General features: G+C 31.1%; 2 protein-coding genes across 2 annotated transcripts; one reads left to right on the top strand and one right to left on the bottom strand.

Moving 5' to 3' along the window:
- Positions 1-3,729: 3,729 nt before the first annotated feature.
- On the top strand, positions 3,730-4,739 carry LOC139907129 (uncharacterized). Its single transcript, XM_071893250.1, has 3 exons — positions 3,730-3,877; positions 4,002-4,472; positions 4,522-4,739. The coding sequence occupies exons 1-3, from the start codon at positions 3,730-3,732 to the stop codon at positions 4,737-4,739; spliced, it is 837 nt and encodes a 278-aa protein (XP_071749351.1).
- A 10,084-nt stretch (positions 4,740-14,823) lies between these two features.
- Positions 14,824-16,305, bottom strand: LOC121129789 (chitin disaccharide deacetylase). Its single transcript, XM_040725513.2, has 3 exons — positions 16,111-16,305; positions 15,857-16,043; positions 14,824-15,794 (listed from the first exon to the last, which is right to left on the bottom strand). Exons 1-3 carry the CDS (start codon positions 16,294-16,296, stop codon positions 15,541-15,543), a joined length of 627 nt encoding a protein of 208 aa, XP_040581447.2. The 5' UTR covers positions 16,297-16,305; the 3' UTR covers positions 14,824-15,540.
- Between the last annotated feature and the right edge of the window lie 537 nt (positions 16,306-16,842).

Here is a 16,842-nt window from a genome sequence, read left to right as displayed (position 1 = left end):
ACTTATTAATGGGGATGTTATTCAAACACTTTGATCGACAGGTAATTATGGAGTAGTATCTTTAAAAAAATATCATCATTCTCAAATCATTTCCCTTGTCAAAAGTTGTGATAGTAAACCTTTAATTCGTGAGCTAGTTTTGACTTTGTTCAAAACTATATGTATTTTGTTCTTTTTAGGAAAAGGGTTGAAGGAAGTTGGGACGGACCTTTTAGGACGTTCTTTTATCACTCTGTTAGCTTCATTGAATTCAATATTCTTAAAGGACAAAATAAGCTACAGATAGTTCTTATAATTTATAGCTACTTTTGGCTTACTAAATAAAAGTGTGGTTGAAATGAACGACGCTGAAACGAAGCACACTCAAATAAATACTTGCTCAAATGAATGTTGGTAAGATGACACTCCCCAAAATTAGTGTTCCTCAAAGGAATGAACACCACCAGTCCAAATAAATGTTTCTTTGTATAAAAAATAAAATAATATAAATTTTGAAGGATATTGAAATTGTAAACTACATCATTTTACGGAGAAAAAAATAGAATAAGTGCGCCCTATACATAGTACAACAATACTTTGTTGATCATTTTGATACTAAATAGCTTTCAAAAAAAGTTTATTTATCATAAATTGTAATATCTTGAGTATTCTGAATTGACACGTTCAAGGACCCATCGCAATCTTTAAACATATGCAGGGGCGTCCGCAGGATTATATTTTTAGGGAGGTCGGTTTTTGTTTTTTTTGAAAAAAACAAAAACCCATAACGATTCACAAAAAATTTAATTATTTTGGAAAAAAGTTTTAAAAATTACATTTTTAAAATATTAAATATTTTGAAAATCCATAAATATTCACAGAAAGTTAAATTTTTGGAAAAAAATTTCAAAAATTAAATTCAGGTATAAAATTTTGTTGGAAAAAATTCAAAAATTCATAGATATTTACAAAAAATTAAATTTTTTAGAAAAATAGATCCAATATTACAAATTTTCCTGTGCTTCAAAATTTGCCCTAATGACGAAATTTTTTTTAATTAAAAAGCTAAAATTCTTTAATTGGGGGGGGGGAATACAGCCCCTCCAGCCCATCCCTGCGTACACCCCTGGAAAGTATATTATCTTTCATTTGAGAAGCAAATGAAAGCCAAGATGTTCTAATCATTCAAAATATCAAAAATAATGCATATTCTGTATTTATTTTTCCGAGAGCGTTAGGCTTCTTTCATAAGGAATATTTTATGTTAACTTTTTCGAACATGATTCATCAACAAAAATTAGAATTTGTATTTATTTGTATATTATTTAGGTGGATCAAAGACAATTATATAAGTGTATGTATTTGCTGACAGCCCATCCCATTTTCTATTCTATTATTATATGTTACAATTCACACTACTATGTATTCACAACAATAAAAGAAACTATACAAATCTAATTTTCGCAAATATATTTTTTAAACAAAATTATTCGAATTCCATTATCTTCATATTTACGGTTCTCATTGTCACAGATATAGTTTTCATAATGTGTCTCACAGAATCAAATGATATTTAACTTAAAGTATTCTTTTTATGCAAATAACACAATGGATTATTTATAAGAAGAATATTTCATCTATTGCATATTTATTTATTCTCTCTCTACACAATATACAATATATATGTATTTCTTTTTAGACGACTTCTAGGCCCATATTCACTGTACACACTAAACTCATGATTTTTTCATTTATAAAAGGTCGTAAAAGCTTATCATGAATGTTACTTTTTCTTTACATAATTATATCATTATTGGAGATAAGGTATGAAGTTACACAGGCCTGCTATTCAAAATATAAATAAGACCTCTTCCTTAACGATTAAGAAAACTGAGACTATTAAAAAGCAGTCCTCCTACGTCCGGCACTCGTAAATAATTTTTTTATCGGTCTGATCTTTTTTACTATTCAACATTCGTAGGACCGATTAGTCAGTCCTAGTAATCTTTTTTATAGGTTTTTTCCCTCCTAACTGGTATTGAATAAATTAAAAACGTAGAAATAAATTCACACATCTCCGACATTAAACTTTAGGTATCATGTCGCTTTAAAAGAGATTATGATAAAACTTCAACAGCAGAAATGAGTTACTATTAAAGACCGAAAAGCAGAGCTTGGTTTTTTGAAATATACAAAATGTAGTATATTTTCTTTTGCGTTGGTTGAATTAATTTTAATACATTAGCATTTTAGTATAAGTTAAAGTAGCTGACTATACGTTTTATGAAATCAATAAGGTTATTACATGGGATTGTATTAATGTATTAATTTAAAACAATCGAGGGCCTTCGTTCTTCAGTCATTTTGTCCACTGTCGTTGGTAAGATTTTCAATTCAATGTATGTAATAATTAATAAATATTTTCTAAATAATAATTAACAATTGCCAACAAAAAAATACAGAAAAATATGTTTTTTGGTTGTTTGTTTTTTTTTTGAAATTTTTCATTTCTCTTTTTACAATCGAAGATAAGAGTCGATAAAAAAGCTAATTGTGAAGGACCAGTCCGAGGACTGACAATTTTTTTCTGACCAAAATGATATGACTGTAATTTTTTTAGTTTTTCTAAACCGATCCAAGACTAAGCATGAACATTTTGATCTCTATTACTTTATTTCAAAACATGAATGAGCTCCCCTCCATATTTTTTAGGTCAGAAATTTAATGAATTTTATATGAAATTAATGCTTTTGATAGACAAAAAAATAGTTTGAAAGCGTTTTATAAGATTTAAATTTCCTTCCTCAGTTAAAAACAACTTTTATAAGACTAATTTATGAAAGCTTATTTTGTCCATGTAACAAAAAAATTTTATAAATATCTACATACTGTTATACATTTGTGAACTGTATATTGATTTAATAAAAAAAATACAACATTTATTAATTTAATCAGATGTCAATAAAATAACAATTTCCTTCTCACTTTTTCTAAATTTGATGAAATATATAAAGCATACAAGTTCTTACAATTTTAAATTTCTTTTTTGTGCATGATAAAATTTTGTTACACGAGGTCAAAATCATTGATCATAACAAATCATAAGGTCAGTACATGAAAACAAGTCATAGGAGGCAACTATATTAAAAATTAGTTGTTTTTATTTTTAGAAAATTATTCATATTTGTAACATCCAAAAGCAATTTATTTGTCATGATCAGACTACAAGTTCAGTAAAACTGATGATTTAAAATCTTGTATTTACTCTAGATTTGACAGGAATTGTAACAATAATCATAATATATTTTTATCTATATCATGAATGAATTAACTGATAGGATAATAAGATTTGGAATTTTTAAGTTACTTTAAAAAAAAAAATGATTCTCTTTTGCTGTGGCTCAATTAACATTTCCTGCATTTACTTCTAATATCCAGCACATGACGTTAACCATCAATACTATCCAACAACAATAGCTAATATGAATAATATTTTCTAAGTGGTTATACTCCCACTATTTTCAAATTATCAGAGAAATAGACAAGAACCTCATAGTAAGGTGCACTTTATGTGCTGGTGGGAGGCCGAGGGAACTGTCAAGGGCTAAAAATAGTACAAGTTACCTGAAGAGAGTGTACGGTAACCTTAAGCTAGTGGCTAAACGACCTCTTGCCAACGGGCCGGTGGAAGATGATGGCGCGAGCGAATTAAAACAACAAAAGTTGGATTTCTCCAGCCCAGTGGTGAAGATGCTTGAGCCAGGAGAAGTGACAATACTGGTGGTTGAGTACTTCGTGGAGAATGCATTGCCTCTCTCTACAGTTGAGTCGCCGGCGTTTCAAAAACTTGTCAGCAAAATCCCTGTTTGGCCAAGTGACAAGTTAAAAACAAATCTCTGTTAGGTTGTAAACGCATTTCCACAGATAGTTCATTTAGGATTAGACACTACAGGTGGTGTGAGAGGTGATTCAATGATAAAAATGTAGATGATTGATACCTAGTCGTCCTCTTTATTTTTCAGCGTGTACTACCAGAAAACATTTGGACATAGCCTATGAAGCAATGAAAAAGGAGCTCAAGAAAAAGATTGACGCCCAAGAGTATGTGTATGTAACAGCGGATATAAAGACCATCAATAACAAAAGTTTCATGGGAGTGACTATTCACTGGATCGATGCAGATACTTTAAAAAGACAGAATATAGGAATAGCTTATAAAAGATTCAGGGGCAGACACACATACAATGCACTTGCAACAGATCTGGAGGACATCTTTTTCAGATATGGACTGAACAGCAAAGTGACTCCATGTGTGACAGATAATGGAAGTAACTTTGTGAAGGCGTTCAAGGAGTTTCAACAAGCACAACCTGAGTCGCATGAAGAGCAGGAGGAAGAGGCGAGTGAGGTAACCTTTACAGACCTGCACAATGTGCTCACCACCGCCACTGATGATGATGATTGTCATAGCATTTGTGCACTGCCTCCCCACCGTAGATGCACAGCTCATAGACTAAATTTAATTGCAAACAATGAATCCAGACTCAAGTCCTGTGTATCGTAGTACTACAGGAAAATATCCAGCACTATGGACGAAGGGTAGTCGCTCCACTGTTGCATTAGAGTACCTTGAAGAGTTCAATGAAAAAAAGGAAATCGTTCCCTCAGTAACTCGTTGGAACTCCTTCTATGATGCCTACGCACATATCATTGAAATGCCCTTGCCAACATCAATAAGCATTGCACACAGCTTAACATGACATGCATGAATAACAAGGAATACCAGTTTATTAAAGAATACTATTTGATCATGAAACCTTTCACCATAGCACTTGACATTTTGCGGGGTGAGGACACTTGTTTTTACGATACACTTCTGCCAACTTTGGAAATTCTGATAGCCAATACCCTCGCAGTTAAAAAGGGCCACTCAAATAGGACTTGTGAACAACCTGACATTATTGTGAAAGCAATTAAAAGTCGGTTTGCATCAACTCTTGACTCCAAGGATGCATTGCTGGCTGATGTCTCACTGCCTAAGTTTAACCTTCGCTGGGTATGTGAGAAACCAAGAAAAGACTACATCATGTTTCTGCACACTAAAGAGTGCAGTTTCTTGTCAGAGGAACCTCCAGTCCAGATGCCTGATCCTCATCCAGCTGTTGCTACCCGAGTTAAGATGACTTCTTTTCTTATGATGCACAGCTAGATTCCTTAAATGCAGCCGTGTCTGTCGAAGCAAAGGTAATAGATTATCTTAAATCTGCCCCTGTGATGGAAAGCCTGTACCAATTCCCAATAGTTAAGATAGTGGCATTTACGGTATAACGCTACAACCCCATCCAGTGCACTAGTCGAAAGGCTTTTCAGTGTAGGAGGACTTGTACTAACCCCAAAGCGAAACTGTCTGTAATGAACGCTTTCACCGGCTTCTCCTGTTGCGCTATATCAAATACTTTAGTGGTATGGAGTAGTTCTGTAGAACCTTAGTCTGCTAAATGCCTTCAGTAGTTTTGTTCATTATTACTGTCAGTGTTTTTTCTTGACTGTAAATTTTCTTCAGTTGAATTGTATATTTAGCCTTCTTTGGGTGAATATTTTTTTCTATTCAGACTTTGTTGTTACATCTTTGTGTGGCTGCACTTTAGCTCTGGACCTAATAAATGAGGCATAGAAAAAGAGTTTGTGTCATTTCGTGTAAAGGTTTTGGTTGTTAAATTATTTTGTATCATAACATTTTTGTAATTCAGCTTTCATGGTACAAACTACATGCAGATGCAATATAGACCTCATTAGACTTTAATGCCCCCATAATGTAATCATCAATTTACAGCGATATAACGATCAGGGCCACTTACGATCAGCGATCCAATGAATTTAATTGCGATAATATTCAAATATACATACAATTTCTATAAACCTATAACTAAGCTATATATGTACATTCAACCCATCCCAGAAATTTGAATTCAAAACCTTTATTTAACCGTAATATCTCTCTGAAATATTGGTTGTCCTTTTATAAATATAAATGATTGAATCTTTGAATATATGAATCGTGTATTTTTTATAAAAATAGATAGTTATTTTTAACTAAACCCTGACATGTAGGCGATATTGAAAAAATACTTTGTAACCAAAATTAATAGAAATACTATTAACCTTGATTGTAGCCAGTAACGTTAAACATAATAACTAACTTAAATATCCACTCAATGTGAATTACTTTAAATCCTTACAAAATTGTTGTGTGCGTCTTTGTTTGTTTTATTTTTGGCTGTGATGTACTTTTGAAATAATTAAGAGAGTGGGAATGTGTTTGATTAAGTACAAGATAAATAAAATTATTACTACGTAAAAGGGACATAAATAATAATCATGTACTTTTTAGAATGGTTAATTCACATGAACGTTAATATTAATATAATTGTGATTGGACAATTAAAAAAAAACTGATACCAATTCCAATTCTTTAATATTTAAATAGTTAAAAAATAGCAAGTCGACCCATAACAAAGCTGGAATAATTTTTCTCAAAATTATCTGCAGCATAAAAGGCTTTATAGTATATAGATTTTAATATTACAAAATATTTTTATATAATTCATTTTAAAAATTGTATTATTTCTTTACCATTTTTAAAATGAATTATATAAATATATTTCGTAATATTAAAATCTATATACTATAAAACCGTCTATCCTGAAGATAATTGCAGACAGTCAGGGAATAGATAAGAGATATATAGAAGTTGGTATGATTGAGTTATTTGGTTAACTACCAGATGACCGAGACGAGACCAAAACCATGAAAAAGCAGTCTCGTGAGTAGTCTAAAGATAGAGACCTGTCTCGTGAACCACAGATTTATTACGTGATATGTAATTTTGTACAAATTGATCGAATCGAATTGCTATTTCTGTTGCGATATAGTGATATAAAGATCAGGACTGATTGCAATACTGCCATCAGTGATATAATATCGCAATTGATCGCCGATCAGAAAAAACTTCGATCTACAAGCCTGGTAATAAGTAACTTATTACTCTACACAGAAGTTAATATTGTAAAGAAACGTATTACTTTCAAATGCTTGTAATTAGGAATATGAAATATTTTACATTTTGGAAGTAACTTGCCAAACACTGGTTATAATACGTTGAATATTGCTGGTGAATCTCTCTGAGACGGCTCGTTGTTTGCTTAATTTCCTCTGAAATATTTTTAGAAGCACTTCTTAATGTTTTTAAATGTCTGGACAACGAAATTATAGCATAGTTCAGAAGCATTCCCTTCAAATTCTAAACTATACACTTTAATATAGTAATTTTAGTAATCAATTTTACTTATAAATTATATATATTCACAGGCGGTTGATGGATGATGCTATCACATCAAAGTTGTCGAATCTAGCAAGCTACCTCTCATCACCATCGCCACCTCCAATACCAATACAGGCATCAACTAGCACCAAAAGAGTGCATTGCATTTGGAGAATGAAAGATAAGAAGCTCTTGAGTATACAATGTTTATGGAAGAGACCGTTCTGTCAGCACAAGATCCCTATGACATAGTATCTTCTGAATCCTTCCCTTCGGGGTTCTTGCTGCTTAAAACTCCAAAAGTTGCACTTGTCAAAATTATACATTCAGACACGAAAGAGCTAGACATTGTATCTTGCCTGGAGGTGGAAGAAGACCTCCCCTTCAGAATTCTCTGTAGCAACATCGAGCGAAATAAGTCTTAGTTATCACATTGAATAAATTCAGACAATAAAATTAACTCTGTCAGTGAAACCATCAACATTACCGCTTTTCTGTACCCAACGGACGATCAGACAAAGAAAGAGACATTTGTGAAAAGGATTTTAAGTTTTCCAACTGAGCAGAAATGGACCAGATTCAATATTCCAAGCTCGTATTCATAATGGAGTAAATGTATCATCTCTTCAAACAATTGAAAAGTAGAAGATATTCTGCTGGACTCATTTCCGTTGCTTTAATATGGCACAATGTCAGTTCAGACCTTTACGAGCAAAAATATACATCCGATGCTCTGTCATTTCTGTCTCGCAGATTTCTTAGGACCGTATCCAGTGTGATTATTGTAGAAACAGGATTACCTTCATCCACTACAATTTATTTAAAAGCACAAATTAGAAGCTTGAAGGCAGAGAAAAAAATGATCGACAAGATTTATTCGGCCCAGAGAGTAGAGTCTGCCGGAGGAAAATTTGTGGGAACTACAAATAATCAAACTTCTAAAACAGTCCTTACCCTCATGATCAAGTTAGCCTCGGGAAAATATATAGACGTTACTGCCATCATCTCTATGGTGAAGTTAACAATAGAGTTCCTGTTGAATCAGTACACTCGCATCATGAGTACTCTTTGGAAAATAAGTTTCGCTGTTATTGCATTGTCTGTTGACAAATCAAATTCTACGGAAAGGAAAATCAAACTTATAAAACGGTTGTATGATTTAAAATAACAGGAATGGTATGTTTTTACCAATAAATGGTTAGCATAGTACATGCATAAATCGAAGATATATGCCTCTAAAATAACAAAAGGATTCTAGTCTTTGAAAAAAGTATTTAGGGAATTCTTCATTGCCTTACCAATCTGTGATGTCATATCAACAAAAAGAATTTAGAAAATATACTCAGTTGTACTCCAGTAAAAAACTTTTTATTAACAAATATCGAAAGGATACTACTTAAACGTAAATACTTTCCTTATTCGACACGATTCAACTTATTCAATTCGATCCATACAAAGCCCAAAAAAGAATAACTTCTAAAATCTTACCCTGAAAGTAGATGCGAATTGATAAAAGTGGGGAAATCTTTCCACTAATAACTTTCTCTACAGGATTTTCAACATTAACAAGGAATAGTATTTATATTGTCGGATATATAGCACAATCATTTGTCCAAAAACTGGCTATGTCTGCACATTTCTCAAAATATATAACTATGATATGACCTTAAATCATGTAAAATAATATATGTAAATACTCAACTACAATTATTTATTACCTTCAATAATCTTCAATCACCTTAAATACCTTCAACTCGAAATCAACTTTGTGCATAAATTACATAAACTTATGTGGAAATGAGATACGTTCAAGTAGTTAAGCAATGATCAAAGATTCCTTTCAAGTCGACAAATATGTTTACACTAAGAGTAGTAATATTCTAAGATCACTTAATTTTTACTTGAGGGTATTATAATAGTTTTTAAAAGGTAATAGTAATTGAGTATTAACCCTGTATGTTGTCCAATATCCTGTAAAATACTACCAACAACTTGGAAATTTGGTCACTGTTTCTCTACTTATATTCCTAAAATAGTCGATAAACTTTTCAACGTTGAGATGAAGAATTTTGCTTTGCGCACTGAACAAAAAAGTTGTCAAACTTCATTCAACCTAGCAGATTATTGTACTTCCTCCAATATTATATTTTTATCATTACATACGGAATAAAAACTATTTTTTAACTAATGTAAAAATGATACCATGGTAAAGGAATATCGAAAGTAATATAAGTTAAGTATTAATTAGTCCGGGTATAAAATGAAATAATTTAGTTTAAGGTTAAATAAAATTTAGGATAAGTTTAGAAATTGATTAATTTAAGATTTAAGCAGTTTATATAGGATTCGGATTTTTATAATAATTTATTTTAATTAAGAACTTCGTTTAAAATTCGTATCTTTTCTTTCCCAGACATAGGAAAAATTATCAATTCAATTTATATAATAATTAATATATAAATAATGATTAACAGTTCGGAACAAGAAAAATACAGAAAATTACCTACCATATACTTTTTTCAATTTTTTCATCTCCCTTTTGACAGTCGAGATTATGAGTGGATAAAAAAGCTAGTCATGAGTGGGGTTTCAAAATAAAATAAACGGAACATTTATTTGTTTTTGTTTGTTGATGAAGCCTCTCAACCTTTTAATATGTCTTATTTTGTTTCCATAAATATTAATATTTAGCTTTTGTCAATTATTTTCTACATTTTACTTCAACTACTACTCCAACTTTTACTACTTGAAGAGGTATTATTGAAAAAGGATACAAAAATGTATCCATCCATTTTAAAAAAATGACAAAAATAAGTGAAATGAATATTAATGTAATCTTTAGGGGTAAGAAGTATCCAGTCTGTTCAAATCAGCGCATTTTTCAAAAAATTTAAATAGTCCCTGAATCACAATTTTAGGCGGAATTACATGAAAATAGGTTTGAATTGTACATATGAAAAAGAGCTCATTTGGTTTATCCAACTCCACCATCAATCACGGCCTGTATCCAGGCCCAGAATGAGGAGGAGGCGTTGACAAGCTAGTTCATTGGCATGTTGAAAATTGTTTCCTTGATTGAAGAAATCAGATGATTATATAAAATTTGATTTTGACAGCTAGGAACCCCCTAAAATAAGTACTGAGGTCTCATGGTTACTAAAATGTACTTTTTTTAAATCTATCAATATTAACCCAATTACAGTTGATTTCTGTGTTTAAACTTTCCTTTTGATTCATTTCCCTCTCTCAACCCAGGGGCGTACACAAGATTATATTTGTGGAAGAGGCGGAATTCTATAGCCCTCCAGGCCACTCCCTAGAAACTCCCCTGCAACCTATTATGTACATTTAGCTATTATATGGGATTAATTAAATTACTGTTTGAGAATGTTGAATTTGTCATAACAGATCAGACTGCTCACAACTTCGGTGTGGATGAATTTGTAGCCAATTGCTTAAACTCTGAATACAACCCTGTTCACCTTTTCTCCAATCTTCGCCCTACTTTTATGCTCGATTTTTTCGTCACAAGACAATTGTCTGAAGTAGAAAGAACGCTTGGTTGAGGTTAAATATATTCCTAATTATTCAGTGTAACAGCATCAAGTGTCAGTGAACAAGCCTAAAAATGTTTGAATCGCCTAATGAACCATGCCTTGATCACAAGTCACGTGAAATGTTTGAAATATTAAATCTTTTTTGGCTTCATTTTCACCAAAATTAAATATGTTAGTCAATGTCAGGTATAAACAAGTCAACCGTTTGACACTAACATGTGCTATTGTTCTATGCCATATAGAAGATGTTACATCTTTTCTTCTTAAGTATGAAGATGTAAATAATCAGCTAGCTTGTATATAAAGATGTTTTATCGACTTAGAATTACTAAAAGGTGTGTTTTGTGCAGATGCCCTAATTGGACTACATCTGGTTGAGCCTTTCCTTTCTGTTACTAAATCGGCTAAAAGAACTTAAATCAAAAATATTTCCGCGTTCCAAAACTTAAACAAGGAATTATTCGATATATATCATTTACTTTTGATAATAGCAGAGGAACCATTATTCAAGTTTGTTTCATAGCAAAAGTTTGAAATACTATACTTGAACTACTTTAGATGATAATTCCTGAATTGGCCAAAGGATTTTAAATGCAGAAAGGTGATATTTTTTACTTTGGTGAATATGACGAGTCTGTTTAAGACTTAGTCATTCATATGGAACCCCAAAAGCTAGAAAAAGTAGTGATACTTTTTTTGAGCGCAGAATTTAGCGTCGCTTTAATCAAGAATGAAATTTACAAAAGAAAAGCAAAGTAACTGAGTTGTCTCAAGGTTAATAGAAATACAAGGTTAGACCATCATGTAATCGGGATTGCTAGAATTTTCTATTTGATGTATTGCACCGACTGCTTGCCAATATAGGCAGATTTTAACAGAACACAGAACCACTCTAGTCTATGACGGCACTATTCCTAGAATTTTCAATTTAATGTATCGTACCGACAGCTGGGTAGGAAAAACAGATTTTGACAAAACACGCAACCACTTATCTACTATGAAGTCAATATTAAAAGCGTGGTGGAAGTCAAATATCAGTCGTACACGCGTTATGGGATAACCTTGTATTTCTATTAACCTTGAGTTGTCTATCATAATCCCAAGTCAAGGCCAGATCAGCAGATTTGATGGATAAAATATCGTTAAGGTCTATCTAAAGCTGTATAAGAAAGGTGGGAGAATATACAAAATTATGTGAGCATGGTATTTGAAAGGAAATAAATTTAAGAAACATAAAATGCTAGATAAATAAATGAACAATGTTATGGTAGCGTAAAGCAAATAAAAACATATAATAACTGAAGTGTGGGGTCTGCTATAACCAAAATACATCACACTCACTAATAAAATCAAGTGATCTTTTCCACCTTATGAGAAACCACAAGAAGCTGCCCCTGAATACTAACGCAATAAATGTGTAAGTGCTTTTCAGTAGCATTACTTGAAATGCTAATATCCATTTAGAAGACTTTAGTAAATCTTTAAATGTTATTTTAGATCAATGATTGATTGTCTACCAGAAATTGATTATAATTTTTAACTTATTCCCTAAATATTATTAAAGTTTAATTTTTCAGCATGCGGAAATGAAACTTGGTTTTTTACAACAGATTTCATGGGATATCTCCCTCACTTTTTTTAAATTTGGTGTAAGGGGCGATCATCAGAGCGTTCCAATTTCTATCATTTGGGGGGCTTAACTCAAAAAAATTATCCAACTGTAATATAATTATTTATATAGATAGGATTATTTTACATAGAATAAATATGATCTTTTTATAGTAGGGGTGGCTTCCCCTCTCCACCACCAGGGGCTAGCAACACCCATGGTGATCATCGTATTATTTTATATTTGTAGAAAAGTAAACGTACATACGAGATTGAGAAAAGGAGAGTAAAGGATATTATATGTTATGGTTAGTATATCTGAGTTAAATAGGGAAATGATCAAACTTTGAAGGTATGTACAAGCCTGGGTTGATACAATTTTTTTTTTAATTTCTGGACTCAGATAGACTGTCTCAATATTTTAGAGGGGGGCTCAAACGAAATTAGAATTAATTCCTCCTCTCCTAGTTTTAGATTCAACGTAGCCCCAGACAAAATAATTCAACGGATTAAAATACGGACTGATGGGCCATATTTCCTTCACAATTAAGTTTCAGCAATGTACTATCCTGGACGACTTTTTTGCGGCCGATGACAGATCTGGGATCATCAGTCTTACGAAGAGTCTTACAAATTAGGACGCCAGTCACATTTGAAACCTTTCCATTTGAAATCAAAAAAGGTTAAAAATCAAACAGTAACTCCAAATTTTAGGATTAATAGGTTATAATTGTTTTTTTGTTTTTTTAATTAAAATTTTTGTCTACAAATTGAAGAAAAAATTATTTTTATAAATTAACTTACATTTTTAACCATTTCTAAGACTAAGTTCTTGTTTTTTGACTAGTACTTTAATTTATTTTTGAGAGTTTTTTTTATATAGTCTTTGTGTTTTTTATATATTTAATCTATGACGTTAATATCTCAAAAATTAACCTCTTAATGTCTAATTATTAGTTTTTAAATGGAATGTCAATTAACTTTGAATACATCATAATGAAATTAAAATCCAGAAAGCCCTTTTACTTATGGGTGGGGCTACGTAGCATTTAGACAATTTTCTCATCCCTAACTATTATAACACAATGTAGGAATTCTTTTTAGCTGATAAAGGATAACGTGATCAAGATTGATTAATTATCAAAGGTATAATTAGTAGGGTGTAAAGAGATAGCATGCAGGTTAAAATAAATATGAGTCACTAAACATGTACCTCAAATATGTACACTCATTTACACATCCTCGATCAAAAAATGAATAAGGACATCACGTATTTGTAGAATACGAGAAAAATCAAACCGTCACATTTATTAACAAAAACCCATCCTAACAATAACGCAAGTTAAAAAGATGTTCATAGCGCAAGTAGAAAGTTTCAAACCTACCAGTAGAGATGAAAAAATATGTTAATGGAATATTTTTCTTTTTATAGTTGAATGATTTTTCATGCAGTTATCATTATTCTTGAAGAAAGAACTATACGTATACAGTAATCACTAGTACGTGATAGTCGAAGAGTAACATGGAGGGTTTTTAAATGTATGTTTTTTTCGATTATGAGTTTTTCATGCAGTTATCATTATTCTTGAAGAAAGAACTATACGTATACAGTAATTTAATAGTAATAGTAAATGTAGCTATTGTTTGAATCTATTTTAATCTATTTTAAGGTTATATTAGTCAATAGTTTTGCCGAAAATTGCATTTAAATGCAACTCGTCAAATGTTGTATCCGTTCCAGTAGCGAGGAATGGTTGCAACATATCGAATCTGAGTTATAAAGTAAAAAAAAAGTAATTATGTACCAAATAATATTTTTAATGAATAGATGACACGACTTTTCAAGGGACGGTTGACATGATTTGTTCCCCGATTTTCCAATTTTTTAACAATTTGAGCCTGAATTGAATTAAATGAATATTTTTGACTGATATGAACACATGGAAAACAAATTATTATACAACAAATCACTTTTATAATTAAAAAAATCAATTGAATAAAATAAGAATATATCTTAAACAGAAAACTTTATTGCTTACATAAAAATGTATACATTTATATAAAACAATAGATGGAAAATAAACTTCCATCCTGAAATAGTGCCTCTATAGAACATCTGTAAAAAATTGTAAACATATTTATGCCTCAAATTCATTTTACAGTAAATTCCCATTATTTAAACTCACAGTATTACTAGACAAAGTGCGTCCTGTTTCACCCCAATACGGGACAATTCTGTTGTTAAGAGACAGTTGGCAACCCTACCGGTCACCCACTACATGAGTTCAAATTAGTTTAATTCGGATCACTTCATTATTTTTGTATTATTCCAACACTATAATAACTCTTTAGGATTCATTTTAGAAAACTAGTCATTCCAATGGATATTTTATTTATTTCAATATACAAAAGAGTTTTCACAGGCATAGTAAAAAAAATAAAGCCTTAATATAAAGCTTTTCATAACAAACAAATAAATAATGTGGTTTTTTTTTATTTTTTGTAATTTAAATAAGTAGTAACTTCAACTTACAAATACGGAAGAATATAGGCTTATGATTAATTACATTTAAATAACATAGGATTAATTAGCCATTAACCACTTGAATGTTTAGTTTGAAGGATAAATTAGTTTAATTTTGTGTTCTAGTCCATATAAAAAACTTTTAGTCTAAATAATTGTAATAATAACTAATTATATAAATGACAATTTGCTCTTGAAAATAAGAACAATTTAAATATGCACATTAAAGTTAAAAAAACAATTCCATATGTATCATTTTAAACTAGAAAGGTTATCTTCAAGAAAAATTTTACTAGCATTTTTATCCAGTAATTTTTTGAAAGGTTCATTTTGGGCTTCAACAAAATGATAAATGACGCTTAAAATTTTAGGATATTAAGATTGAAACTATTTTAATACAAATAATGTGTCTAATAAGTAACCAATCGGTTATTTAGTGCATTAAGAAGGAGTTTTAATTATTGTATTGCCTTCTAGTAAACGAAAATAGTTATTTAGGATAAAATGCTTGTTTAAAATGTGTTGTTTTTGATTAGTACAATTAATTTGGTTTAGTTGATATCATCAAACACATAATTTTCTATTGTACGAAATGTATAACCCGTTTTCTTGCAAAGCAAAATAAAACGAGATAATTCTTCCGCATCTCCAGTAAACCCCCGATCATGAGTTAAAATAACGATTTGGCGAGATCTTTTTGGTCTAACATGCTTAAGACGTGTAAACATTTGTAGCCCACCATATTTGTATTTATTTGTTACAAAATTCATGCCCCACTCTGTATCCCATCCCATGATAACTCGACCTACAATAAACAAATCACAAAATTTGATTTAAAAGAAAAGAGTACATACAAAATAATTTTACCTGATTCATAAAATTCATTTGCTAATCGTATTCCTAATTCACCCGAGTTTCTTGGAGTTGTGCATGACACACAGTCACTTACAATTGGCTTTTGACCCTCATTGATGGCTGGAACCCGCCAATTGTTTGTGTAAGGAAGTCGAATGTAGTGAAACATAGTAAAATTAGTGAATTCTATCAAGTCATTCTGAAAAGAACATCAACGCTTTATGTGTATGTAGGTACTTAAAAATAAGACTTTTAATGGAACTTACATCAGTTGACTCTAAAATGGGCATAATATTGCGTTTTCCGAAGAAAGTTTTATCTTTTTCCACACTCAAATAAGCATTGGAAACAGAGAGGCTGTTGTGAAACATGTGATCAAAGGAATGATCCCCAACGACATGCCCTTCCTTTGACATTCTATTTACGATATCCATTAATTTCTTTGTTTGCATTTTGGGGTCAAACAAGTTCTTGGAATTGACAAAAAAAAGTTCCAGGTACATTATGTTTTTTTAATACATTTAATATCGTCTCTGTTTCTTCAGAAGGCCCATCATCAAAAGTCAAATACAATAAGACATCTTCTTTTATCTTACGAGACGTAATTTTGTCAATATCAATATCACAATCCACAGCTTCGGGCCAATCGCAATATTGGGTTTCTGTAGAATTTTGATAAATACATTTTATCAGATTAGGTCATTGACAAAAAAATGACAAACTGTCATATGACAAAATTAAATAATTTTGGGTCAAAATGATAAGAAAAAAATTTCTACCATTTCTTAATTTTTCAAACATTGTCTGTTCATGAGAAGTAGACTAGTTTAGGGAAAAAATGATAACAATCAGTGATTCAACAGGTGGAGTTCAGTCAGATTGATAAAAAAAAATTGTATAATTTTTTTAGTTATGTGATACCTCTACATAGATATTTTGTATAAATATGGAAGACTAATAGCCCAAGTTTCATGGAAATAAGTTTTTGTTTTTTTATA

This window comes from Lepeophtheirus salmonis, chromosome 14 (assembly GCF_016086655.4).
Source record: "Lepeophtheirus salmonis chromosome 14, UVic_Lsal_1.4, whole genome shotgun sequence".
Classification (NCBI taxonomy): Eukaryota; Metazoa; Arthropoda; class Copepoda; order Siphonostomatoida; family Caligidae; genus Lepeophtheirus; species Lepeophtheirus salmonis.
Note: the sequence above shows the minus strand (reverse complement) of the source record. Positions and strands in the feature narration are given on the sequence as shown.